Source organism: Giraffa tippelskirchi, chromosome 4 (genome assembly GCF_054371585.1).
Source record: "Giraffa tippelskirchi isolate mGirTip1 chromosome 4, T2T-mGirTip1v1.2.pri, whole genome shotgun sequence".
NCBI classification, from domain to species: Eukaryota; Metazoa; Chordata; class Mammalia; order Artiodactyla; family Giraffidae; genus Giraffa; species Giraffa tippelskirchi.
The window spans coordinates 164,669,336-164,695,940 of NC_137278.1; the positions used below are offsets into that span (position 1 = coordinate 164,669,336).

At 44.3% G+C, this 26,605-nt stretch overlaps 1 protein-coding gene and 1 long non-coding RNA gene across 3 annotated transcripts in view; one reads left to right on the top strand and one right to left on the bottom strand.

The window, feature by feature from the left end:
• The window catches only part of STAB2 (stabilin 2), a 164,892-nt gene that overhangs the window by 64,519 nt on the left and 73,768 nt on the right, over positions 1-26,605 (top strand). For both annotated transcript variants that reach the window (XM_081595580.1, XM_081595578.1), the window contains 14 exons: positions 1,846-1,932; positions 2,773-2,859; positions 4,503-4,614; positions 7,658-7,838; positions 9,360-9,453; positions 10,648-10,806; positions 14,853-14,948; positions 16,587-16,682; positions 18,179-18,226; positions 19,703-19,839; positions 20,275-20,389; positions 22,584-22,661; positions 24,947-25,045; positions 25,133-25,240. In XM_081595580.1, coding sequence (XP_081451706.1) covers positions 1,846-1,932; positions 2,773-2,859; positions 4,503-4,614; positions 7,658-7,838; positions 9,360-9,453; positions 10,648-10,806; positions 14,853-14,948; positions 16,587-16,682; positions 18,179-18,226; positions 19,703-19,839; positions 20,275-20,389; positions 22,584-22,661; positions 24,947-25,045; positions 25,133-25,240 — 1,497 coding nt within the window. The remainder of the gene's footprint in view (positions 1-1,845; positions 1,933-2,772; positions 2,860-4,502; positions 4,615-7,657; positions 7,839-9,359; positions 9,454-10,647; positions 10,807-14,852; positions 14,949-16,586; positions 16,683-18,178; positions 18,227-19,702; positions 19,840-20,274; positions 20,390-22,583; positions 22,662-24,946; positions 25,046-25,132; positions 25,241-26,605) is intronic.
• Positions 9,045-25,880, bottom strand: LOC145547030 (uncharacterized). The gene is made up of 3 exons (XR_014083483.1): positions 25,442-25,880; positions 13,588-13,735; positions 9,045-9,652 (listed from the first exon to the last, which is right to left on the bottom strand). It is a non-coding gene; the product is annotated as an uncharacterized LOC145547030 (long non-coding RNA).

The following is a 26,605-nucleotide window of genomic DNA, read 5'->3' on the forward strand; positions in this document are numbered from 1 at the left end:
GAAATATATTTCACAATATATACCTATATCAAGTCATTATCACTATGTTATACATCTTTAACTTGTATACAAGTTTTTGTATCTGCTATTTTTTAAATGCCTTTAGCTCAAAATAATCCACATGGCACATTTGGAGGGGGCATGTTCTGCTACACTTTATTTGTGTCTGCTCTTCCCAAGCATCTTTCTGGAGAGGAATAAATGAAATATCAAGAAAATGACACTAGAACCAACAAAACCTTGTCAAGCTCCTTTGAATTCCACACCATGTCTACTGAGGGTTATAGAGTTAGTTAGGGAGCATAAGGGCTTACCTGGTGGCTCAGTGGTAAAGAATCTGCCTGCAGTGCAGGAGTCCCAGGTTTGATTCCTGTCAGGAGGATCTCCTGGAGAAGGAAATGGCAACCCAGTCCAGTATTCTTGCTTGGGAAATCCCATGGATGGGGAGACTGGTGAACTACAGTCCGTGGGGTCCTAAAGACACAACCTAGCAACTAAAACAACAACTACAACTACAACAGGGGGCATAATGATGAATAAGATATTGTTTTGTTTTTGTCCTGAGAAGCTCTAATCTAAAAAGGAAAACAGACCATGGTGCACAAGGTCACTTAGCTGGTAGGTGCAGACCATGAGCCTACATTGCCTCTGCCCAAGGAAAGAGAGGAAAGGAAGAAATGAGATGCATGGGTCAGAGCCCAGAGAGCCCCAAACTGCCCCTCCCAGGCTCCTATGGTCTGTACTTGGCTAGGTATCCTGACAGCCAAAGAGAGGGTTGAGTACTTCTTCCTCAATGACCTCAGAATTCCTCCAGACATCTAAGATTTTAGGATTTTACTGACTGTGGAAGTTTTCCTGGCTTTCTTCTTGAGTAAGAGCCTAAGATGAGGAGTACCTCGATACTAGTTTTTATCTAACATAAAATCTGAGCCACAGATTAAATACTCAGGATGACGGTTGAGATCAGCACTTTTGTCCCATTTCACAGATCAGGCAGCTTGAGGCCCAGGAGGCAGTATGACTTGCCTCTGAGATCCTAAAGTTAGTAGGTGGTAAGACCCATTCTTTCGACCTACCACTTACCAGCAGTGTTCTTTAGAAAGAAGATTTAACCTGTCCATTTTATAGATGAGGAACCTTGGTTTCCTCATCTATAAAAAAAAGGGATGAGAAATATCCACACAGAGTTAAAGAATGATGATCTCCTATGGGCAGTGTGTCTGGCCCTAGGAGGTTCTCAATAAATGGTAGTTCTCAAACATTCTGAGTGGCTATCAGAGGTTAGAGAATGGTAGGAAATCTGCCCCTATAACCCCACAGACTGCACTGTTTTGTTTGGTAGATCTTTGTACAAACTAGGGTGGAAAACTCTAATAGCTCCAGAATTTCTCTATAGAAGGAGGTTTTGTGTGTGTGTGCTAAGCTGCTTCAGTCATGTCTGACTCTTTGCAACCCTGTGGACAGTAGTCCTCCAGGCTCCTTTGTCCAGGAGGAGGTTAGAGATGGTTATTAATTGGAAGGAAGGCGAAACCACATCTGCAATGCACAGGAACGTGTTCCCTGATCGATTAGCAATATCTGACAGGACACAAGAGCAGATGAAAGGTACCTATGCCCCAGGTCATCATGCAAACCCTGGCCTGTATTCTCCCAACAAGGAAACAGAGGCTTAACAGGTGACTGAGTTCTGCCTGGATCCAAGTGAGCTGTGTGCTTTAGTACTCTATCCTGGGATCTATGGTAAACTGGAGGAAATAGATCGTCTAGTGTATAGAGAAGTCAAGTGATGCCCATATGACCTCAAAATGCAGACTGCAATGCTTTTTCTTTTTGACTTTCTTCCAGACACTCTTTGTTCACAAGTGTCTCTACACTGGCCGAATCAGGAGCCTGAAGAATGGATGTGCCAGATACTGTAACGCCACCGTGAAGGTGAGGCGTGTGTGTGTGGCCAGGAACCTCATCCAGGCCACCAAGGCCCATACAGAAGCCAGCAGGCTGGGCAGTTCTTGTGCCCCAGGGTCTGTGAATCAGAGGTTGCCAGTGGAAGCTTGACCACATTTTCCTGCAAAGGAAGCTTTGAGCCGAGTCTCCATGTAGTGGCCAAGTTATCTCTTCCCTGCATCTTTGCATCCATCCCATGGTTCCCATGGCTCTTAATACAGAGCCCACACCCCTGACACTCCCCTACCTGGCTCACACTCAGCGGTGCCCTTGGCGTGTCTCTCACCCTCATTCCCACCTCAGCATATGTGCCTTTGCTATTTCCTCCCTCAGAATGCTTTTGCAGGTTTTCTCGGGGCTGACTCATCTCTCAAGTCTCCATTCCACCATCACCTCCTCTGTCACCACCCAGTCCACAGTGGCCCCCCAGTGGCCCCACACCTCTGTCACCAGCCACCACTTGATAACAGAACTTCATTTTCCCAGCACATACCACTCTCTGAAATCCTCTTTTTTTTTTTTAATTTATTATTTGTGTCTTCCCTGACTAGCTGGAACACATGAGCACAAGCCTGTGTCTCTCTTGCTCGTACAGTGCCAGAGCCGGGCAGGCAGCCAGGGGCAGCCCTCAGGAGATTCACAGTGAACAGATGGCTGAGCACAAGCCACGCTGTCATCCACCCGAGAAAAAGGGATTCTCCTGAGGAGGGGAGGGGGCCGATACTGTCTGTGATTGTAATGGAAATGAAAATGAATAAAATGAATTTCCTTTGAGGAACTGGCACTCTGCTTGGGATTCCAAAAGGCAACATGCATTTTGTTTTTCAGATTCCAAAATGCTGCCAAGGCTTCTACGGGCCAGACTGCAACCAGTGCCCAGGAGGCTTCTCGAATCCATGCTCCGGGAATGGGCAGGTGATGAGGGCTGAGGCTTACTTTTTCACAAAGGCTGAGGTTGACCTGTGTTGTTGTTCAGTTGCTCATTGGACTCTTTTCAACCCCATGGACTGCAGCACGCCAGGCTTCCCTTTCCTTCACTGTCTCCTGGAGTTTGCTCAAACTCACATCCATTGAGTCTGTGATACCATCCAACCATCTCATCCTCTGTTGTCCTCTTCTCCTCCTCCCCTCAATCTTTCCCAGTATCCAGGTCTTTTCTAACGAGTTGGCTCTTTGCATCAGGTGGCCAAAGTATTGGAGCTTTAGCTTCAGTATCAATCCTTCCAATGAATATTCAGGGTTGATTTCCTTTAGGATTAACAGGTTTCACCTCCTTGCAGTCCAAGGGACTCTCAAGAGTCTTCTCCAAAACCACAGTCCAAAAGCATCAATTCTTTGGCACTCAGCTTTCTTTATGGTCCAACTCTTACATCCTTACATGCCTACTGGAAACACCATAGCTTTGACTAGACAGACCTTTGTCAGCAAAGTAATGTTTCTGACCTGTGTTAAGTCATGTCAAAAAAAAGAATTCTTAAAACCATTAAACCAAGAAATGATTCAATGCCAGTCACGGTTACCAGGGAACAGAAGAAACAGATCAGTTGCTAAAAGAACAGAAGATGTCTACAGGAGAAGGAATCTTTCCTGGGGGAGTGGCGGGGGGCAGGGTGTCCGGCAAGGTCCCTTCTGGTCTGCTTCCCTACTGCTGAGGGCACGACCTTGAACAACTCAGCAAGGCTTTCTGGACCCCACTTTCCTCCTGTGGGAGATAGCATTGTTGGTGTGCATTGATGTTCCAAGGTTTTTTAGGACAAAAATTTTGTTATTCTTTTAAAAAAAGGAAAAAAAGAAAGAAACTGCTCAGTGAATGCTTTTTGAGCCCATCTACAAAACCTGGCTTAATGAAGTGTAAAAGCCAAAACTTGACTCATCTAGCGTGGAGGCCAGGTCTGAACAAAGGTAAAAGTGGTGTGGTTCGTTTGGGGAAATTATGGATCTGCACATATAAGGAATCCATGTCAAAAATATGCCTCTTTCAAGGGGAAGGAAAAACTGCCTGACCCCCAAGGGGGACACCACACAGGCGAGGGTAATAGGGCAAAGCTGCTACGAATTAACCTCTGTAGCTGGGAGGTCTGCTTGGGGCCACAAGCCCAATTGTGATGCATGTCAATCAATACAAATCTAACCTTGAAACTGCTGGAGAGCTAAGGGGCAAAATGCTCACACTGAAGGGACAAACTGCCATTTGGAGTCACATAGCTGAGCACGTGAGAATCTGCAGAGAAAGGCCGGCCTTCATTCTGAAGGTCGGAGGTTTATCAGTCCAACCCTTAAGCATTGTATAGAGGTTCCAGTTGTGACCGGCCCCCCTCAAATGACTTCCCATAAAGTTCTGAATCCTGGCTCAGGATTCTTATATGTCACTGGCTTAGCTTTGTACCTAATACCCACAGCTCCACTTTCCACAAGGGTTCCCAGAGAGTCATTTCAAGCAGAACTGAATCTGAGTCAAAGAAGCAGGTCAGGAGCAAAAGCATTCGGGACTCCTGGCCAGGGGTGGGGGCTGGGAGATGTGTTGTCCTGACGGCCAGGAGCCCTGTCTTTGTTCCCAGTGTGCCGACGGCCTTGATGGCAACGGGACGTGTGTTTGCCAGGATGGTTTCCGAGGCTCCCGGTGTCAGTTCTGCTCAGACCCCAGTAAATACGGACCTCGGTGTGACAAAAGTAAGTGTCGCTTCCAGAGCTGCCTTCCACTCCTTAGCCAGGATCCCTGCGGCTCTGTGGTGCAGTCCTGGTGTTGGGTGCCCCTTGGCTTGGTGGGTGCCCCTATCACAGGGCATTTCTTAAGCCCTTGGGTCTCAAATGCTAGCATGTGCCAGGTTGCTGAGCCCCCTCACAGAGCTCTGAGATAGAAGGCCTGAGTGGTACCCTGGGCATTTGCATCTCTTAACAAGTCCCCTGGGATGTCAGCACCACTGACCCAAGACCACCTTTAAAAACCAGTCATGTAGGGTTTCCCCATATACCTGAACTGATCATGGACTTCTTATCAGCACACAGAGTCCTCACCTTTCAAGCAGTCATCTTCCATCAGCTCCTCCCTTTGTTAAATGCATGGCCTTGGGTTAGTTAGGCCTCAGTTTCCTCATCTATAAAATGAGGGTCATATTGTAACTACCTCATAAGGCTAGTACAAGTGATAAATGGAGACAAATTGCCTGAGAACAATGCCTGGCACCTAGTATGCACTACCAATATTATTATCTATTATTGTTACTCTTATCTATTATTGTTGGCACTGTTGCTGTTATGCTAAGTTCAGTGACATAAATGTCAGGAAACTCATAGAACATGTAGAAAGTTCCACAATACTAGGTATTGAAAAACATGCAGCTAGAAAATACATTGTTCTTAAAAATAATGCAATGTGAATATATAAGTATATAAAAATACACATCTCTGTGTATCTAAGCTAAGATTAGAACTCACTGGAGAAAAAAAAATGGCTTCCTTGGTGGCTCAGTCGGTAAAGAATCTGCCAGCAATGCAGAAGACCTGGGTTCGATCCCTGAGTCAGGAAGATCCCCTGGAGAAGGAAATGGCAACCCACTCCAGTAATCTTGCCTGGAAAATCCCATGGACAGAGAAGCCTGGCAGGCTATAGTCCATGGGTTCAGAAGAGTTGGACACAACTTAGTGACTAAACCACCACCACTAAGCTGAGATCAGAACTTGATAGTAAAAAAAAAAAGATGAATAGATCAGAGCTTGCTGTGGAGTCAGACCAACATGAAGTTAAAGCTCCATTCTAAAACTTACTGGCTCTATGACCTTAGAGGGAATTCCCTGATAGTCCAGTGGTTAGGACTCTGTGCTTTCACTGCTGAGGACATAAGTTCTATCCCTGGTCAGAGAACTAAGTTCCCACCAGCCGTGTGGCACAATAAAAAAAAAAAATCTGAGACCTTAGAGAAAGTCTCTCATTGAAGCTCAGTTTCCCCATTTATAAAATGAAGACAATACTGATACCCACTTCCTAGGTGGCTGATTAAGTTGGATCATAATTGAGGACTTTAGCCCAGAGCACGTACCTAGCAAGTAATCAGTAAATGAAGCCATTCTTACTACTATCACTGCTAACTCCACTCATCTGTTATAAAACACACAACCCCTCTCCTCTCCTACCATATCTGATTTTCACAGCTACCTCTCAAGAGGGACGGGACATTAGAGCCCAGCAGAGTCAGGGCTGCCGATCCTTGTCCAATGCTCTTTTTGCCAAATAAAGTTTCTGAGGGGAAAGAAAATAGGGGCTTATTCCAAAGCCTGTTAGATATAGGCATTTTTATGAGGCTAGCAGGCAGGGTGCTAAGGCTGGGAAAGGACTGGTGGGCTTCCTGCTCCAAAGCCTCTCGTCCGGGTTTGTGACTGCCCACCATCTCACATGGGGGAGCTTCCTCTTCTTTCTGGGGTCTTGTTCCTTGCTAACTAAGCCCTGACTTTCATAAAAGTTTATGGAAAGTCTTTTTTGTTTTAAATCTCTTCCAGCCCCCACTCACTATGTTTCCTTTTCCTGGATGCTGGCTCCAAGTCCCCACATTAATTCCTCTCCCCGCAGTCCCTTGTGGGGCAAAACCCGAGATTCCTTCATTTCTGATCATATTCGAGCCCCCAAATCCTTGCCACCTGCCTTTGAGAATCTCTAGTGTTCTTTTCACTCCCGCATGCATAGGAACCTGACTCTGATAAGCTAGCTCCACATTGCAGCAATTTTTAAATATTTGTAATCAAAGGCAAAGTTAGCAGCTAAAGTTTAAGATGATAACAGGCAGGTTGGAAATGCCAGTCAATTTGCTGATCTGCTGTTAAGTGACTCATGGTCACTAACTGAAATGGAATTTGAAGGTCTGAGTTCAAGTCCCTGTATGGGAACTTACCAGCAAGTTAGGCAAATTAGACAATCACCTCTCTGGGCCTCAGTTTCCTTATCTTGAACATGGGAATGGTAAAAGTACCTACCTCTTGAGGCTGGTGACTATGAATGAGAGTGGTTTGGTCACTAAGTCATGTCTAACTCTTTGTGACCTTGTGAACTGTAGCCCGCCAAGCTTCTCTGTCCATGAGATTTCCCAGGCAAGAATACTGGAGTAGGTTGCCATTTCCTTCTCCAGGAGATCTTCCTGACCCAAGGATCAAACCCAGGTTTCCTGCATTGCAGGCAGATTCTTTTACTGCCTGAGCCACGAGGGAAACACCGTGATTGAGAGGATACAGGTTAAAGGCTGGCCCAATGCCTAGAACAAGGTCAGTGTGCAAATACTGGCCATGAGTGAACATCGGTCTGCTGTGATAGAGAGTGAAGAACAAATATATAAGCCGCACATCAGAGGCTGTTCTGGCAGGAGAAATCACTTCTGTTTCTTCCAGAACATCTTCAGGAGAAGGCAGAAAATGTCAGCCTAAACTCTCCAACAGGAAGTAGGTGAAAATTGAGCTCCTTGGCCTCTTTCATTCATCACAACCCACCCTCCCACTGCACTGCACACATAGACATACACAGCAGTGCAGAGATCAAGCCCTTCTCTCTGAGAGCTGTCCTGGCACAGGGACAAAGATGCTCCCAGAGTCTTCCCAGGCTCAGCCACCAGGTCTGTCCTGACAGGAGTGAGGAGATGGGGGTTGAGAGTGGGGGACTTCCTCTGTGACCCATGTGCCCATTGCTAAGCTTGTCCCGAAACCCTGAATGGCCCTTTTCCTTCTCTTTCAGCATGTCCGTGCATTTTCGGAACGTGTGATAACAGGATTGACAGCGACGGCGCCTGCCTTCCTGGGACCTGCAGGAACGGCTCTGCAGGGAGATTCTGCCACAAGCAGACCTCAGTCTGTGGGCCCTACGTGCAATTCTGTCACATCCATGCCACCTGTGAATACCGTGATGGGACAGCAAGGTAGGCCCAGGGAAGGCGTGCCACCCTGTTACCTGTAGACAGACCCAACCCATATCTAACCTCTTCGTAAACCAAGGCCCATTCTCTCCAGCTGCCAGCACGGCTTTAGTGGAGAAAACCTCAGACTGAGCTGGGTTCAAATTGTAGCACTTCCTACCTTCAAAACTTAACCAGCTGTGTGACCTTGGGCAGTTACTTAACCTCTCTGAGCCTCACTTTCCTCATCAGTACAATAAGGGTGATGTTGCATACCTGGCAGGACAGTTGTGAAGGTTAGAACAACTGAATGCCAAAGCACCCAGCACCAGGGCTAGTACGTCACAGATCTTCAGTCATGGAAACTGCAATGATTACCATCACTAGTGTGAAAGAAATGAAGATTTACCCACCAACTTTCCAACACTTTAAAATCTCTTTTACGTCCTAAAATCATTAATAACAACTCCCATATTAAAGACATCTTACAGGAAAACTGGGTCTTTGGATCACCAGTTGATGTCTTAATGTTGTCTAATATATGCAATGGGCTGGGGGGAGGAAAGTCAGAGAAAATTTTCCTCTCTGGGAATATATGGTTCAAAAGCAGCACCTACACAAAAAATTTCCTGGAAAATGCAGACCTGTGGAATTCTTGGCCTTATTTTTGCAGCACTTTTCTTAATTTGGGCTTCCCTTGTGGCTCAGCTGGTAAAGAATCTGCCTGCAGTACAGGAGACCTGGGTTCAATCCCTGGGTTGGGAAGATCCCCTGGAGAAGGAAAAGGCTACCCACTCCAGTGTTCTTGCCTGGAGAATCCCAGGGATGGCGGAGCCTGGTGGGCTGCCGTCTACGGGGTCGCACAGAGTCAGACACGACTGAAGCGACTTAGCAGCAGCAGCAGTTAAGAGTATCCATCCCTGTTTATGGCCATCCTCCCCCACCAGTCTGCAGGTGGCATAGGGGAGAGACTGACTTTGCTCTTCCATGGTGGTACAATAGAAATGCATCTTCCTAAGGGGTTATATGGACTTCCATGTGGCTCAGACAGTAAAGGATCTGCCTACAATTCAGGAGACATGGGTTCGATCCCTGGTTGGAAAGATCCCCTGGAGAAGAGAATGGCCACCTACTGCAGTATTCTTGCCTGGAGAATCACATGGACAGAGGAGCCTGGCAGGCTACAGTCCATAGGATCACAAAGAGTCGGACACTACGGAGCAACTAACATTTTCACTTTCACACATAGCTTTATAAAGAAGATGTTAAACCCATTTTCCAGATAAGGAAACAGGCTCCCAAAGGTTAAGGGACTCACCCAGGGTCACACAACTGCTAAAAGGTGGGGCCTGGATTCCCAGCCAGGTGTGTCTGACTACAGAGCCAGGAGTGGCCATGACCACTATGCCATTTGCTCCCCTCATAAGGGCAAAGCGTCAGGGCGCTCACCCACAAACCCATCCACCTGGGTCTTTTTGGGAGTGGGGTGGGGATAGTTGGTACTTATATTTCTGGGGCTGACGGTGTGCTCACTCTTCTTTGCAGCTGTGTTTGCAAACCAGGATACGAAGGAGATGGAAGCTTCTGTGTGGAGATGGACCCTTGTTCAGGATCAACCCCGGGGGGCTGCAGCCGCTATGTGAGTGTTGCTGTTTATCTCCAGGCTGCTGGTATTTTAGGAAATCCCAAAGAAAGGCCTTCCAAAGGCAGTGTTGAATGACATCATGGCATGAGGCATATTTGCTTGAACCCTGTGTTTTAAAGATGGTGCCAGGTGCTTTCTGTGACCCTCCACTTCTGAAATCCACATGTGCTGGGGGCGCAGGACTCTTGGGCTCCTAAAAATACAAACAGGGAATCAGATATTCTAGATCATTAGTAATAAACTTGTGATTCAGATGTTACAACGTACAAGTGACTTGCACGTACGTGATCTCACTTGCTCCTCTCACCAACCCAATGAAACAGATGTTGTTTATTCCCATTTTACTGATCAGGAAACTGAGGCTCAGGGACATTAAGTGACTTGCGTTAAGATCTATTAGTGTCAGGGGTGTACCCCAAACTGACCATCGCTTTCATTAATAACTTTGAAATATCACCACCACCACCTAGCCAAGGTCAACTTCATTCCTTACCTACAGTTTAATAACTGCTGTCCCTGCTGCTCCTCTATAGCCACAGCCAGAGTGGATCAGATCCTGTTTCCCCTGCAGGCTGAAACCCCTTCGGGAACTTCCCCTGGCTCTGATGGTGAAATCAGATGCAAGTGCCTTGCCCGACTCTCCAGACTGCCTTTGGACAAGCCCACCCACTCAGCCTCATCTGCACAGCTCTTCTTGCACTTCTCACTGTGTCCTTCAGCCTCCTGGTGTGGTCATCCTGAAGGGCCTGGAACTCGTACACATAGGAGCTTGGGCTAAAACATCCTATATACCTGGGTTTATGCCTCTTTATGGCTGTGTGACCTTGGGCAAGTCACTTAGCTCCTCTGAGCCTCAGTTCCCTTATCTGTAAATAGAGATAATCACAGTACGTTTCTCAAGATGAAGGCTTACACCTGCAAAACATTCAGAACCGTCCCTGACTCAATAAATGGCAGTGATGTTAGCAACACTGGCCATTAGCTGGCCAACAACAAGCCAATTTGTTCTTTAAATCATCTTAGCTTTTCCATCGAACTCAATGCAAGTGTGTATTTTAATCATTTCCTTTGTACTCCATGCAAATATATACCTCTTCAGGGGACCTCTGGAAATCCTTCTTTTGCACTTAACAATCATGTGGCTGGCCTGGAGTTTCAGAGGCTTTGTTGCTGCTTTTCCTCTTGTAGGCAGAATGCATCAGAACTGGCAGGGGGACCCACACCTGCGTATGCCGTCAGGGATGGACCGGGGATGGAAGAGATTGCTCAGAGATCAACCCCTGCTTGCTGCCCAATGCTGGCGGCTGCCACCACAATGCGACCTGCTTGTATGTAGGCCCTGGGCAGGTAGGCGTGATGAGGTGGAGGGCAAAGAGGAAACACGATTCCTGCAGTGGATTTTCTTTTTTTCTCTAAACACAGAAGTACTCTGGCTAGAACTTACTGCAGCTCTTTAATCATTTGTAACAGTGGGAAGGAGTTAATTGTCACAACAAACCTATGACTAGGTACTGTATTTTCTTTTACCTTTTGATCCCATTCACCCTCACCCCACCTCTGGCAGCCACCGATCTGTTCTCTATATCTATGAGCTTGGTTTTGTTTGTTTGTTTTTTAGATTCCACATACGTATGAGATCATATGTTGTTTGTCTTTTTCTCACCTGTTTCACTTAGCATAATGTCCTCAAGGTCCATCCATGATGTTACAAATGGCAAGATTTCATTCTTTCTTTGGCCAAATAGTATTCTAATGTATACATACACAACCTATTCTTTATCCATTCATCTGTTGATGGTCAGTTTGGTTCCTTCCATGTCTTGGCTATTGTAGATAATGCTGCAATGAACATGGGGGTGCATATATCCTATCAAGTTAGTGTTTTCATATTTTGCAGATAAATATCCAGAAGTAGAATTGCTGGAATATATGGTAGTTCTGTTTTTAACTTTTTTGAGGAAACTCCGTACTATTTTCCACAGTGACTGCACCAATTTGCATTCATACCAACGGTGCACAAGGATTCCTTTTCTTCACATCCTCGCCAACACTTTATTATTTCTTGTCTTTTTGGTGATAGCCTTTCTTACAGATATGAGATGAGATACCTCATTGTGGTTTTGATTTGCGTTTCTCTGATTATCAGTGATGTCGAGCATCTTTTCATGTACTTATTGGTTATCTGTATGTCATCTTTAGCAAAATGTCCATTCAGATCATCTACCCAATTTTTTAAATTGGGTTGGTTTTTTGGGGTTCTTTTTTTGCTGATGAGTTATATGAGTTCCTCATATATTTTAGATATTAACCCCTTAACAGATTATGATTTGTAACTGTTTTCTCCCATCCCATAAGCTTCCTTTTCATTTTATTGTTGCTTTGCTTTGCCATACAGAAGCTTTTTCATTTGATGTAATCCCACTTGCTTTTTTTTTTGCTTTTGCTACCATACAGGTACTATTACATAAAAAAGGAGATTGAAGCATGGAGAGGTTGCATATTTTGCTCATGTTACACAGAAACCAAATTGTGGTGTAAAATGCACACCCAGACAGTCTGACACCAGAACTTCTCTCTTGGTCACCACCCTTGATCCCACTCTGTATTTCTCTATAACACTCTACAGTTTGTTGATCACTTTCACTTAACCTCATTTAAGGGACACTGAGGCAGAATGAGCTACTTCTTAGGAATTAATTAGCTCCAAGTGAGGTGATGACAATTGTATCATGATTGTAGCCATGAAGAAGTCCTAATCATAAAAGACCTCACTGCATTCTTATCTCTTGCCAAGCATTTGGCCAACAATTCCATTCGTTTTGGACTCACCAGAGTTGCCACATTTCACTTGAGGAAGAAAAACAATTTCTTGGTATCGGTATTAGTTTGCTAAGACTGCTGTCACAAAATATCACTAACTGGATGTCATAGAGCAACAACATTGTATTGTCTCACAGTATGGGAGGCTCGAGGTCCAAGATCATGGTGTCAGCAGGTTTGGTTCCCTTTAAGGGCCGTGATGATGAATCTGTTCCGTGCCTCTTGGTGTTCCTTGGATTACACATGTATCACCCTGATCTCTGCCTTCATGTTCAGATGACCTTCTCCCTCTGTGCCTGCCTGTGTACAAATCTCCCCTTTCTGTAATGACACCAGTCATGCTGGATTAGGGACCCACCTTACTCCAGTGTGACCTCATCTTAACTAATTCATATTAACAATCCTTTTTCCAATAAGGTTACATTCTGAGGTGCTGGGAGTCAGAACTTCTACATAAGAGTGAGGAGGGCTGAGGAGGGACACAATTCAACCTGTAATAGTATCTGTTCCATTCTGCTGTATCATCCTTTCTGCAAACAAATTTGAAAAACTTCTAATGGAGGTGATGGAGGAAGAGAAAGGACTTTTTATGGTGTTATGTAAGAAATAAAATAGGCTGTATCTAGGATTGCCCTCAGTAATGTTACTACTTGCCTTGAAATCTTGTAGATATTCCAAATAGGCAAAAGTCCTAGTTACCATGAATGTTTATTTTAAAAGACAGACCATGTTGGGGTCAATATTAGTCTTCGGGGTGCAGGAAGGTGCTATCCCAAGAAAGTTATACACTCTTGTTTATAAGGTCTTGCCCTAACTTGTAAAGTTGTAGAGATGAGCATATATTTACATATATAGATGAGCGTATATTTACATATAAGATACCCAATTTACCTTATAAAGCATACACAGCAAATAATACTTAATCCCTTAAAGATGAAAATTCATAAATAGAGGTTCTGTTCATTTCTTCCCACAACTTAGTGGGTCGTCTTGTATCACCTCTAAATGTAACCACTGTCTAGACCAGTCCCTCAGTAAACCTCCTCCAATCAAAAGCTCCTGCTTTCCCACCTCCGTTCTTATTTCTCTAACATGTGACCTCAGTTTGCATGGACTCCCCACTGCTCCCACCCTCTCTTAAGGTCCATCCACGCCACACTTGCCAGAAGAATCTTCCCAGCTCATCCCCCCTCCTCTGAACAGCAGTGGTCTTCATCACAGAAGCATCTCATGTGCCACTTCATGCATAAGACTTACAGCATCTCTTGTTTTCCAGTGTTTGTTAAAGATTGGATTCTTCTTACTTACTTGGTATGCTTTGTCTTCCTCTTTTCAGTGAAAGCAGCTTCAGGGTTCATTGCTGGTTCCATAATGGTCACTCAGTACCTCTGGTTGTTGAAATGATTACTTCTTTTTAAATTAAGTTTTTTAACTTCAAAATAATGTTGGAAGACATCTGGGAAAATAAAAGTGAAGAGAAAAGTTAACACCATTCACAGTGTACCTGCAGTCACCATTTGTGTGCCGATGTATTTTTTTCCTTCTGGTCTTTTTAATGCAGAGGTTTTTATTTTCCTCTGCACTGTTGCAATCCATTACATTTTTGTTTTGTTCCTGTTCTGTACTTAGCACAGACATTCCCCATTTTGTCATACAACACATCACTATCATATTTAATAACTGCATGATCAGGGCTGCTGCTTCCTTATAGTTTGTGTGCTACACAAAGTATCCAGCCTATGGGGCAAGCGGGGCTGAAACCCAGCACACACTGCTCACCAAGGTATGTACCCTGGTGTGGACCCAAACCTTCCCAGAAGAAGGGGGACGTTTTTTTCTGCATGATGAAACTGTCTACCTGCTGAGCCACTTGCCATGTGTTGTTCACGTAGGGATGGTACCTTCCTTACTCAGATCTGCAGGCTCAGAGGGGATGACTGTTCAAAATTACACAATGTGCCTTATAGACTAGGAGTGGCCTTGTGCATGGATTTCCACCAAGTGGATGCCTCATAACTTACTTCGTCTTTCCCTCTTAGGTGAAGGGGCCAATTTTTTCCCAGTGGAATGTTCTTTAGGGTCTAAGTTCTCTCTGAGACAAATCTCCATATGGTCCCTCTAGGGTAAGGAATTCAAAAAGGAAGTAAGAACCAGCAAGAACCTACTGTATAGCACAGGGAGCACTGCTCAATGTTATGTGGCAGCCTGGATGGGAGGGGAGTTTGGGGGAGAATGGAAACATGTGTCTGTATGGCTGAGTCCCTTTGTTGTCCACATGAAACTATCACATTGTTAATCAGCTCTACTCCAATACAGAATTAAAAGTTTTAAAACTTTTTTAAAGGTTTTTTTTAAAAAGGAAAGTAACAATGAGCTTTAGACTGGGAAATGTAACATAGAATGCAGAGACCAATAGCTCTGGAGTCTGAAGTGTACCAGCTACATTACTGATGTTCTCTAAAAGGGCCAAACAGCTATGGTCTCCATAATTCATTTCTTGGTGCGTTGAGAGGGCAAGGTATGAAAGTCTGTTGTTTTCAATAATCTCTTTTACTTTGCTCTTGGAATTACAGAATGAGTGTGAGTGCAAGAAAGGATTTCGAGGCAATGGGATTGACTGTGAACCAATAACATCATGCTTAGAACAAACTGAGAAATGTCATCCACTGGTGAGTTACTTGATTTTTCTCATCAGAACTTTGAAACAATTACTTGAGAAAGAAAGAAGTTTGGGTTATTTTTTACCTGGGCCCAGTAATGAATAAAATCTCTCTTACTCCCAAAGGGAGTCCCTAAGCAGAATGAGTAATTATTGCAGATTTCTCTCCATTCCAAACCATGGAAGAATCAACACGCAATTGCCAGATAAGATTCCCAGCTAAATCTGAATTTCAAATAAATGACAATCCTTCAGGACAAGCATGACCCAAATATTACATAGGACAGATCTAAACAAAAAATTATTCATGACTTATCTAAAATTCATTCTTGGTATTTTTATTTGCTTAATCTGGCAATTCTAAATCAACAGAATAGTTGAAAGGGTAACTAGATTCCCATTTTGAATGTCATAACAGAGTTTAACCCAAATTACTGGTGAAAATGCCCAGTCAAGGGTAGGTTGAGCCTTGTGTCTAAATTAGGGAAAAGCAGGCACAGATGTTAGAGCTGGTCGTGATCATGTTTTTAAGAGAACATCACTAAGCACCCAGCATCAGAACCGATGAAAACACTTAGTCCAATGCTTTTGGTTGCAAATAACAGAATCCACAAAAATCAACTTAAGCAAAAAAGGAATTTGTTGGCCATATGCCCCAAGGGTAGCTCCATAGGCAGGAATTACAAAACTTCCCAGGGGCTTAGAATCAGGATCAAGGCAGCGTCTTCTGTCAATCCTCCAAGACCATGCGGTTTCTCATTTTGCTATTCCCTGTGTTTCTACTTTCTCTGTGTCTGTCTCTGTCTCGTTCTCTCAAAGTTAAGTGCAGTTTTGTGCATCTTGGAATATCTGACTCCCTGTTCTTAGAGGGATATCTATCAGTGATGCCCACTAACCCAACAGCATCCCGTGTCATAATTCTAACTCATAGGAGAAAGGATCTGACCAGGGTCTGGACCAGAAAGATTCCAGCCCAGCTGGGTCCAGGTGTCCACACATGAGCCAGTCAATGCTTGCCGGGGAGTAGGATGACATGAGCAGGACTACCAGACCCAGCCCTAGTATATGTGGGGAGGTGGGTGATTTTCAAAGAAGAAAAAATGGGAGGAGATGTCCCTAAAGTATCTGTTACCCAAGAGTCATAAGAGCAGTTCACAAAGCTGAAGAAACTCTGGCAGTCTTAATTTAAGGCTGACTAAGCCCTGCTATTCCAAACATGAGAGGTTATTGGAACTTCCACTTCATTCCAAGGTGTGGAAGAACGAGCATAGCGTTGCCAGAAAAAGTGCAGGACACCTAGTTAAATTTGAATTTCAGATACACAGTAAATTCTTTTCCAGCACAAGCATGCCCCCAAATAGTATATGGGACATACATATACAAAAGCCTCTTTGTTTATCTGAAATTCTCATTAACCGTGCGTCCTGATTTCTGCTTGTTAAATCTTGACAGGGATGAAAAAATCTAATTGTGATTCCATAAGAGCTACACCAAACTTGCAGGAAGGGCTGAGGGACTGTGGGTTACTTCCAGCAATCTTTCAGCCCTGAATTTCACTGTAGACAGAGCCCAGGTATTCACAGGTACACCTCAGATCTAATGCTTTACTTAGGAAAGCAGATCATTTCTCTCATCTTCTTTGTATCAGGCAACCTGTCAGCTTACTTCCTCCAGCATCTGGAGTTGTGTTTGCCAAGAGGGCTATGAAGGAAACGGCCTTCTGTGCTATGGAAATGCTGCAGTGGTAAGTCCTCTGAGAGCAACTTCGGGACAGAATCGTAAAGACAAAAATCTTCTAGTTTAAAAGAAAAAGACAAACACTCTTGGCTAGGATGCCTTTAAAGTGTTCTACCAATCTTGTGCTCCAGGAGATTCTATCTGAAACAAGCAACTTCTCACAAATGGCATATGTGCTCTATGGGTCACAAATTTTCTACAGATTGAAGGGAGGGAACTTTTATTTGGCACCTTCTGTGTACCAAAGCAGTCTTGACTTCTCTTTCTTGCCATTCTTCCTCTTTCCAGTCCCAGACTTCCCAAACAAGCAAGTAACTGGCACCTGCTGAGTTCCTGGGCAATCCTGTCCAGGTTGTAGGCATTCTATAGGTATCCAGAGCACACTGTGCTTACCCCTATCTGGGGTATGTGTGTGTGCACCTGTATGCACCTTCTGTGTACCAGGCATCTTACTAAATCCTTAACATGCAGCCGCACTTCATTTAAACCTCATCACAACCCTCTGGGTTTATGCTATTTTTATTCCCATTTTATTGATGAGGAAACTGAGAGCCTAAGCAAACTTTCCTAAGCTTGCTCAGCTGTCTACGTGCAGAGGTCAGGGGCCGTCTTTTCTCTTTCATATCTTAAAGCCTCCCTCACTCCAACCCGGTGCCAGTTGTGATGGTTCAGTATATATGTTCATTAACAAACCCCATGGTGGATAAGTTAAAAATAATAGTGGCTAAAAATTACTGTGTCCTACATGCCAGCCTCTTTTCTAAGCACTTTAAAAACATTGGCCTTTCCAATTGCCACATCAACCCTAACAGTCGGAGCTTTTATCATCCCTATTTTACAGCTGGGAACATTGAGGCCCAGAGAGATGAGGTAACCTGCCTAAGGTAGCAGTCCCCAACCTTTTTGGCTCTAGGGACCAGTTTCGTGGAAGATAGGTTTTCCACAAATTGTGGATAGAGGGATGGTTTCAGGATGATTCAAGCATGTAACATTTATTGTGTACTTTATTTCTATTATTACATCAGCTCCACCTCAGAGAATCAGGCATTAGATCACAGAGGTTAGGGATCCCTGAGCTAAGGAACTACAAAATAGCTGAACCAGAAAGAAAACCCAGATGGTTTGGTTCCATGTCCCAAGGCCCTGCTTAATGCTGACTCTGAAAGCGGGCAGTTTACTGAGCTCTGTGACCCTCCCGAGGTGCCGGGTAGCCATGTCCTTACAACCAAAATACAGATTTGGACAAACTTGAGGTTGTTGTTTCATTTGAAGTTTCTGGAATTACTCCTTTACCTTGAATATAGAAGATAATTTGAGCCAATAAGCATGAAAGAAACTGCATGGCTCTGGCCACATGGGGATTCATCCAGCCTGGGCATCATTCATGTCAACATGGGCAAGGCTGGCAAGGACGATGCCCAGAGATGCCCTGACATGCCTCTCACTGATCCTCCTCTGTGTTCTCTCTCCTCTCTTCTCCCTCTCTTGCATGAAATGAATAAGGAATTGTCCTTTCTCTCCGCTGCAGCTGTATTTAACCAGTGGATAAATGTGAGTACCTTTGTTGAAATTAGGATTGGAAATAATATATAATTTTAGAGATATGGACTGCATATAATAGACTGAAAATGGGGGAGGGAAGGCAGTCATCTAGAGCAGTGGTTCTCAGCCCTGACTCCACTTTAGAACCATGTGGAACACACGTCTTTCAGTAGACATGCCTAGGCTCCCACCCCCAGATACTCTGATCTGAGTGGGCAGAGGTGTGACCTGGACATCAGTGTATATCAGGAACCTCACAGGTGATTCTAGCATGCAACCAGGGCTAAGTACGTCTAGTCTAGGATAAGCTGGGGTGATCAACTTTTCAACCAACCTAAATATATAAGTATGGCTTCATTCTTCATTGAAAAAAAGGTCTTTTTACAAACTCAATATAATTCATCATTAGTAATTCACCAATTTAGATTTGGCATTTATAGCTGCAATCCTATCACACTTCATGTGGGTTTTGCCTGCAGCCCAACATGTCCAGAGGAACTGTCCCCTCTCCCTTGGAAAATTCTAAAGCAAAGAATCCGATCTCCAGCATCCCCAATTGTCTAAATCTCTGTCATCTTTGCCCAAGTGGCCCAAGGTGGCAGGTTCAGCAGCCACTGTGACAAGTGTTTAGTCCCATTTAAGAAGACAGGTGCCAAGACACACAGTGTGTGGTCAGCAGCCACTCCAGGACAGCTTCCTGTTGCTTCCACATGGGGTCTCTCCAACTCTCATCACATGGGAAAGGAGGGCCCTACAGCAGGCACTGATTTCCATAGGACCCACCCCACACATGTCAGTTTGCCCGTGGTGTGCTGTATCCCACTCATCCCAGCTCGCAAGAGCACAGCTTTCTCAGCCCCTCTTTCAATGCTGTCGTGATGGCGGCTGAAATCAGCCATGGTGGGAGAAGTTACACCACAGAAATCAGCAAGCACTGCAAACCGGGGTGTTTGTTTTTTCTGGAGAGTCAGTTGTTAAACATAAGCCCATCACAGCTTCTACCCAGAACTTTTAATAGCTCTAGGCAAATAGATAAAGTTTGATTTCAGGCCTTCAGTCTCTCTCTCTTGCTGAAACTGTTTCTGGAGTCTTCCTACCATCCTTATTCCAAAGGTATCCAAGGATTCTCAGGGTTCTCTGCACACACGTGTGCACATACACACACGCACATGATCCTGTCAAGACTGTTCTCTGCCTCTTCGTTTAGACTAAAGGGTGAATGACTGATAATGATTCGAAGTGTGGCCTGATTAGGAAGATATACCTTTTGTCAAGGCTCACATTTAAATAAAAGGAATGAGTCTCAGAAGGAATGTGGAGGCATCAGTCAGTAGGTGGAATGGATTTGGGAAAGGAATCCCTAGGACCTTCCCAGTATCTCTGAAATGATATCACATGGGATATTGGGTTTCTGCCAAGGATTAAGTCAGCCCCGTTTGTCCTCTGACATGAGTCATGCCACTGTCTTTTCCTTCTGGGATTCAGAATGCTTCCCTACAACACCTGCTGTCAACCACCTCAAACCTCACTGTCCTTGTGCCCTCCCGACAAGCTATTGAGGACATGGACCAAGAAGAGAAAGCCTTTTGGTTGACCAAGAGCAACATTCCCATCCTCATAAAGTAGGTATTATGTATTTTGTTCTTCAGGATGTCTTACTTACTAGCATCAATATGAATGAAGTCCAGTGGAGGTGGGCCCCATGGGCCTTCAGATCCATGCAACTGAACATGTTTTAGAACCCACCCACCCCCACTCCTTCCCCCAGGATGGAAGTAGTCAACATGACTGACAGCCAACTCTGTGCGAACTGCTTTTACATACAACCTAGTTAATCCTCTCTATGAAATAGACATTATAATTGTTCCCATTTTACAGATGTGGAAATCAAGGCACAGAGTGATTAAATAACTGACCCCAGAGACCATGGCCAATAGTTTCAAGAGGAGATTTTGAACCTGGTAGTCTGGCTTCAGAACCTACCCTCTTAGCTACTCCCAACACCACTGTCTCAAGCATCAATACCTCATTACAGCCCTTGTGGACTATTGTTATAGGTACCATACGCTACTGGGCACATACGGAGTGGCTGATCTGCAGGCCCTGTCACCTTCTGATATGCTGGCAACATCTTTGCAGGGCAACTTCCTCCACCTGGTGAAGGCAGATGGGGTAAGAGAGCACCATATTGAGTCTGTTCAATGGAAACTTGTGACATATGTTCATACCGTACTTTGAAGTTTTTATGTTATGGAAATTTCCAAACATGAGCAAAAATAGATGGAGAATAAACCTCCATGGTAGGCATCACCCAGCTTCAACAACTATCAACATATATTGATACACACAGACACACAGTTACTGCATAGCAGGGCTCCTATAAAATGAGGCTCTCTGCCCACTGATTGGCCACAGGCTCTTCTGTTAGACCACAGACTGATCCAGAAAGGCAAATATTTCATTTCTTCTGGGTGAAGGCAGTGGAGTTTCACAACTTTGATTTTTATGTGTGGCTAAGAACTTGTTATTGGTAACCTACTGATTGAGTCATTAGAGATGACTACAACATTATACTATGTTAGGATCAGTCAGTCAGTCTGCAGATGTTTACTGAACACCTACTGTCTGCCAGGAACTGATCAGAGTGCTGGAGACAGGATAGTGCACAGGAAGAGGGGAGCCCTATAGATGCTCACCTTCTGGCATTTTCTACAGCATTTCAAGGCTTGGATTTGGTTTTCTGTGAGGAGGTCTGGCTGCCCTGCTGAATGCAGCAGTGATTTAAAGCTCTTTCTATGAACTGCACAAAATGAGGATAGAGGGTGTACTGGGAAGTGAAAACTACCCCATCAATGGAGTGTGGGCCACAGTCAGAATGCTCTAGAATTGCAGCTCTAAAGCATTTCTGCCTTCCTACCCATCAGCAATGGTGCTGTGAAAAGGTTCTATCTATTTAGGTATTACATAAACATATATGCTTCATCAGAATGGTCCTTTTAGAAAGCAGAAAAGAGTTACATAGGGTCTCATGGTCTCTCTACATTTTATTACAATAATTCTAGAACCTTACTTGCATGTATCAGTCAATGGGTGGTTTTCCACTAGTGTTTTAAATCACTGATTCTCTGAGCAAGCATTAACTGAACACCACCTTAGGAAGGTTCATCCCAGGGTTGTAGCTTCAGAAGTAAATCAATTAAGACCTGTGAATTAGAGGCGGTAACTATCAAAGACACAGTCATAATGAGTTCTTTCTTATGTCTGATATAAATGTCCCCCTGTAACCCAAAGAGAGGTGCAAGGTGGCCAGTTTTGTGTACTTTAGGACCTCTGCTGACGTGCCTAGGATGAGACAAGTCCCCTCAGGATCCAGGGTTCCCAGGAAGAATTTCAATCAATGTGCAGTGGTGGGAGAAGAGGAGAGGAACCCCAAGAGGGCAGAGGCCGGTTGGGTCATACTTGGTTGATGGCTACATGAGTGGGCATTTAGGTTTGCTTACCTCCATTCCCCATGTATTTCATATTCTTGTAAAGTCAGTAACTGCATTATTTTGCTAAGGCTGCTGTAATCAAGAACCACAGACTAGGTGGCTTAGACAACAGAAATTTTTGTCTCACAGTTCTGCAGGCTGGAAGTCCAAGGTCAAGGTGTGGACAGGGTTGGTTCTGTCTAAGGACTGGGATGTCAGGCTCTCTCCTTGGCTTGTTGATGTCAGTCCTCATGTTCACATGGTGTTCTGCCTACATAGCTCCTGTGTCAAGATTTCCTCTTCTTATAAGGACACTGGTCACATTGGATTAGGGTCCACCCTAATGGCCTCAATGGATATGAATTTGAGCAAACTCCGGAAGATAGTGAGGGCCAGGGGAGCCTGGCATGCTCCAGTCCATGGGGTCGCAAAGAGACATGACTAAGTGACTGAGCAACAACAACGACCTCATGTTAACTCAGTTACCTGGTATAAAGACCTTGTCTCCAAATAAGGTCACACTCTGAGGCACTGGGGGTTAGGACTCCAACATATGAATTTTAGGGACACAATTCAACCCACCATGCTATCCACAGTGCTTTTCCAACTGCAGGGTCTGTTTAGTGAGCCTCAGCCAGCACTTTTTTAATGAAATAGAATGGAGCAGAATTAATCAGATGCCTCCCACATGGCAGAGGAAATTATTATTTGATCTCAGTTGTGTGCGTGAGAGAGAGAGAGATCAAATGGCTCACAATTTTAAAATATTTCTAACTGTATGTCATGGTCCAAAAGTGAGAAGGTCACTACTGCTCAAAATGTGGAAAACCTAGAAATCATTCAGTCCCTGGGTGTACCCAATAGGGACTCACCTTCTCACTGTGGTGCATTTACAGAATATCACAATCGAAGGAGCATCCGTCATTGATGGTGACAATGCAGCCACAAATGGAGTGATACACATCATCAACAAGGTACGAAATTGCTTCCTCCTGCACATGTGGCATCTCCTCCTTTTGTTATTTATCCTCCTATACAGTATCTTTGGTGGGGTGGAGGGAGTACTTAGCCTTAATATAAAAGTAACCTGCTTCATTATTTTTATTTTAAAACCATTTAGAGGCTCTACTCATTCAGTAAGACTCAGTTATTCTTTACTTATGCCTGTATCCTGCAGTGGATTCATATAAAGTGCAGTTGTGTATATCATATTTCTTATTTATGAGACCATCTTACAAGCCACCCAAAAACCTTAGTATTATGAAGCCCATACACCCAGGTGGGACATAATCAAGAACTGGAAGAAAGGCAACTATGTATGTGTCACTGGTCCTCTCCTCTCTGCATTATTATGCCCAAGGGAAAAAAAATGGAAAATGGTAGAAAAGATATTGTGGAATTTTTATTTTCTCTTCAGATGCAATTCAACAGTATTCAAAGATATGAAATAGAAAAAAAAAATTAAATGGAAAACGAGTTTTTAAGCTATCCTATAATTTTCAGTTATTATGTTAAGAACTTCACTTAAATTTAAAGTTAGAATTTAGGGTATATTGGAAAATTTTGAAAAGTAGAAGATTAGAGAAGACAGTTAACTAATTGCATTTTAACTAAAATTACTCTCATTTGACACTTATACACTCCCTTTTTTTATTTCAAGTTACAGAATATGTTAACAGTTTCTGTTCAGAAAAGAGAGGCTTCTTATAAGACTTCTGAGTGCAATACTTTGCAAAGACCTTGCAAGTCTCTTGTATTAACAAGAAGCATAAAGAAATACATTTTATGAGAAAGTGGTAGGTCACTTGCAGAGAACCATGCTGAGTTTATGGCTTCATTTACCAGAAAGCAACATTACCAAGAGTGTTTTTTTCTCCAATCCTGGCTTTTCAAAGTACTAAAAAAACACACTTCTTTTTAAAAAAATCATGAAATTACCTCTTCTTATCATTTATATTTTTATTTCTGATGAACACAACCCCATTAATAAAATGGCACCCCAACCCATCTCCTCTACTGAGCTTTATTATCATGGGACCAATTCAAAGTCCCACCTCCTCCATGAAAGACTTCCCTGATCTGTACAACCCATATCACCAAGGTTAACATAGTGACAAGCAAGTAAGTTCTAGAATCATATAGGATCTGGGTTCAGGCATTCAGCTAACTCTATAACCTTGGGCAAATTACCTAACCTCTCTGAGCTTCATTTTTCCTCCCTTTGAGGATTGAGCAACGCCATCTCTCTCAATGTCTGCTGCCTAGTGAAGCCACAGTAAATCTCAGTTTTATTCCCTTTTCCTTCCTCTGAAATCCTGTGGGATTTCTAGTATGGAACTCATTTGATATAACTGCACCCCTTTGTTTGATGATTCTTTATGGACTAGGTCATGAGCATCATTCTTGTATGATGGCACATCCTGGAGGGGTGGAACTACATCTTTTCTCTGTCCTGCATCAGCATTACCACCTCACCTGGCGTGCAATAATATTGGAATGATTGACAACCCATTAGGTGCCAGGCATCATGCCAAGTATCATGCATCACATTTGATTTTTACAACAACCCTAAGAAAGTATGTACCATTCTCCTCACTTGCCAAATGAGACAGGTGAGGATCCTATGGCTAAGCAACTGGGTTGAGGAAGAAATTTGTGTGAACACAACGATTCATGGATGTGTGTCAACTGATTCAAGTTTGCTGCTTAGCCTCTGGGTTCCACTGGCTCCTTGAGGAGCCCCTTTTCTATCTATCCATTGGATACTGTGGTCCCTCTTGTCAGGACCACCACGAACAGCTATGCAGGCTGTTCCCTGCCTAGAGGGGCCTGGTCTAAGGATGGAATGAGGCTGAAATCCAACCCACTTCATGCCCCAAGCTATACACCCCTGTTTAGTCTTGCAAACTGTTGGAGAATGCCTTGTTTCAACTTGAAGTGGCCTCAGGATCACATGGGGTTTCCTGGTGGCTCAGTGGTAAAGAATCCACCTGCCAATGCAGGAGATGCAAATTTAATCCCTGGATCAGGAGGTCCTCTGAAGGAGGAAATGGCAACTCATTTCAGTATTCTTGCCTGGGAAATCCCATGGACAGAGGAGCCTGGTGGGCTATAGTCCTCAGTGTCACAAGAACAGACGCGACTTAGCAACTAAACAACAACAATATAATTACATACTGTTGTGACATGAACCAGTATATTGGAGAGCAGGAAGTCCTACCAACACAAGCTAACAGAATTTTGGGACTTCCTTTCCCAGGTTCTGGTTCCACAGAGAGGTCTAACTGGCTCCTTACCAAACCTGCTCACCCGGCTGGACCAGATGCCTGACTATTCCATCTTCCGGGGCTACATCATTGCAAGTACCACATCCTCTGCATGACCCTCTGCTCAGGTTACCTGGGAACAGAAGTCCCTCACGTGCTCCTGTCTCTTTCCATCACAGCAATATAACCTGGCGACAGCGATCGAGGCTGCTGATGCTTACACGGTGTTTGCTCCAAACAATGATGCCATTGAGAGTTACATTCGGGAGAAGAAGGTCAAAACTCTGGTAGGTATTGGCACTAATAACCCAGGAAATTATTTTCTGGAAATTCAAGCACTTAAAGTTTTCAGTCGATCCACCATGTACCATTTCACTCTTTCATCAAAACTACCTTGTCAGTATCCAGTTATTTAATAGAAACTCAAGCAGAGACTCTCATACCCAAACCTCCCCCAGGCCAGAGCTGCTCATGTATTTCGTCCATACCTCTGGAAGCACACACTCAGGCTCATAGACACAAGGATGCAATCTCCCCAGGAACCTGGAAGCATCTTCATAGTCACCCTTCCTCCCCTCCCTGGCTTCTCCCTGGTCCCTCGCAGCGAGCTGTCAGCACAAGGGACCTAGAGGGAATGGACTGTTTCTATCTTCGGCCTAGTTGCCCCATCTCTGTCTTCCCTGATTCCTAGCATCTGGGGATAAACAGTCAAAATTTTTCAAAGGACTTAGTGAAATAATACTGGGTTGGCCAAAAGGTTCGTTTGTGTTTTTCTGTGACATCTTATGGAAAAACTCAAATGAACTTTTGGGCCAACCCAATGAAAAGCTCCAATCCCTTCACTCTCTGGCTCAAAACCCTTGGGTGGCTGTCCATTTCCTCGGTGACTAAGTCCGGACTGTCTCCCCAGGTACTTACAGCCTCCACAAACTGGTCACAATTACCTTCTATTCAGTACTGGTACCAGACTTTCCATTTAAAAGGATCCCAGGGGTGTCCCACCCCCAGCCCCATAGCAAGGGAGCAAGTTTAAAGTTGTAATTGCAGAGCAGGTATGCTGTTTTCACTTCTAACTTAATATAGGGTAATGGATGCTAAGGAAACAGGGCTGATACTTGAAGTCCCACTAAGGCACTGTTGGGTCCACTGCTCTCTCCCTACCCATCCTCTGCAGACACCATGTGGTCTAATCAGAGTGATGTCATATAGACCTAAAGATGGCAAAGGCGTGTTTGGTGTTCTTGCCCCTGTCTACATACACACACACACAGAGGAACCCTCCAGGCTCCTCTGTCCATGGGATTTTCCAAGCAAGAATACTGGAGTGGATTGCCATTTCCTCCTCCAGGGGATTTTCCCCACCCAAGGATCGAACTGGGTCTTCCGCACTACAGGCAGATTCTTTACCAACTGAGCCAGGGAAGCCCCCGCCACACACACACACCACTGCCTCAATCAGGAGAGCTGCCCTTCCTCCTTCCTTGCCTCCTGAATCTTCCCCATCCACACTGATTCTTCAAGTCCAGTTTCACCTTCCTCGGGAAAGGTGACTCTGGCCCCTTCAGTTCAATTCAGTTGCTCAGTCATGTCTGACTCTTTGCGACCCCATGGACTGCAGCATTCTAGGCTTCCCTGTCCATCACCAATTCCTG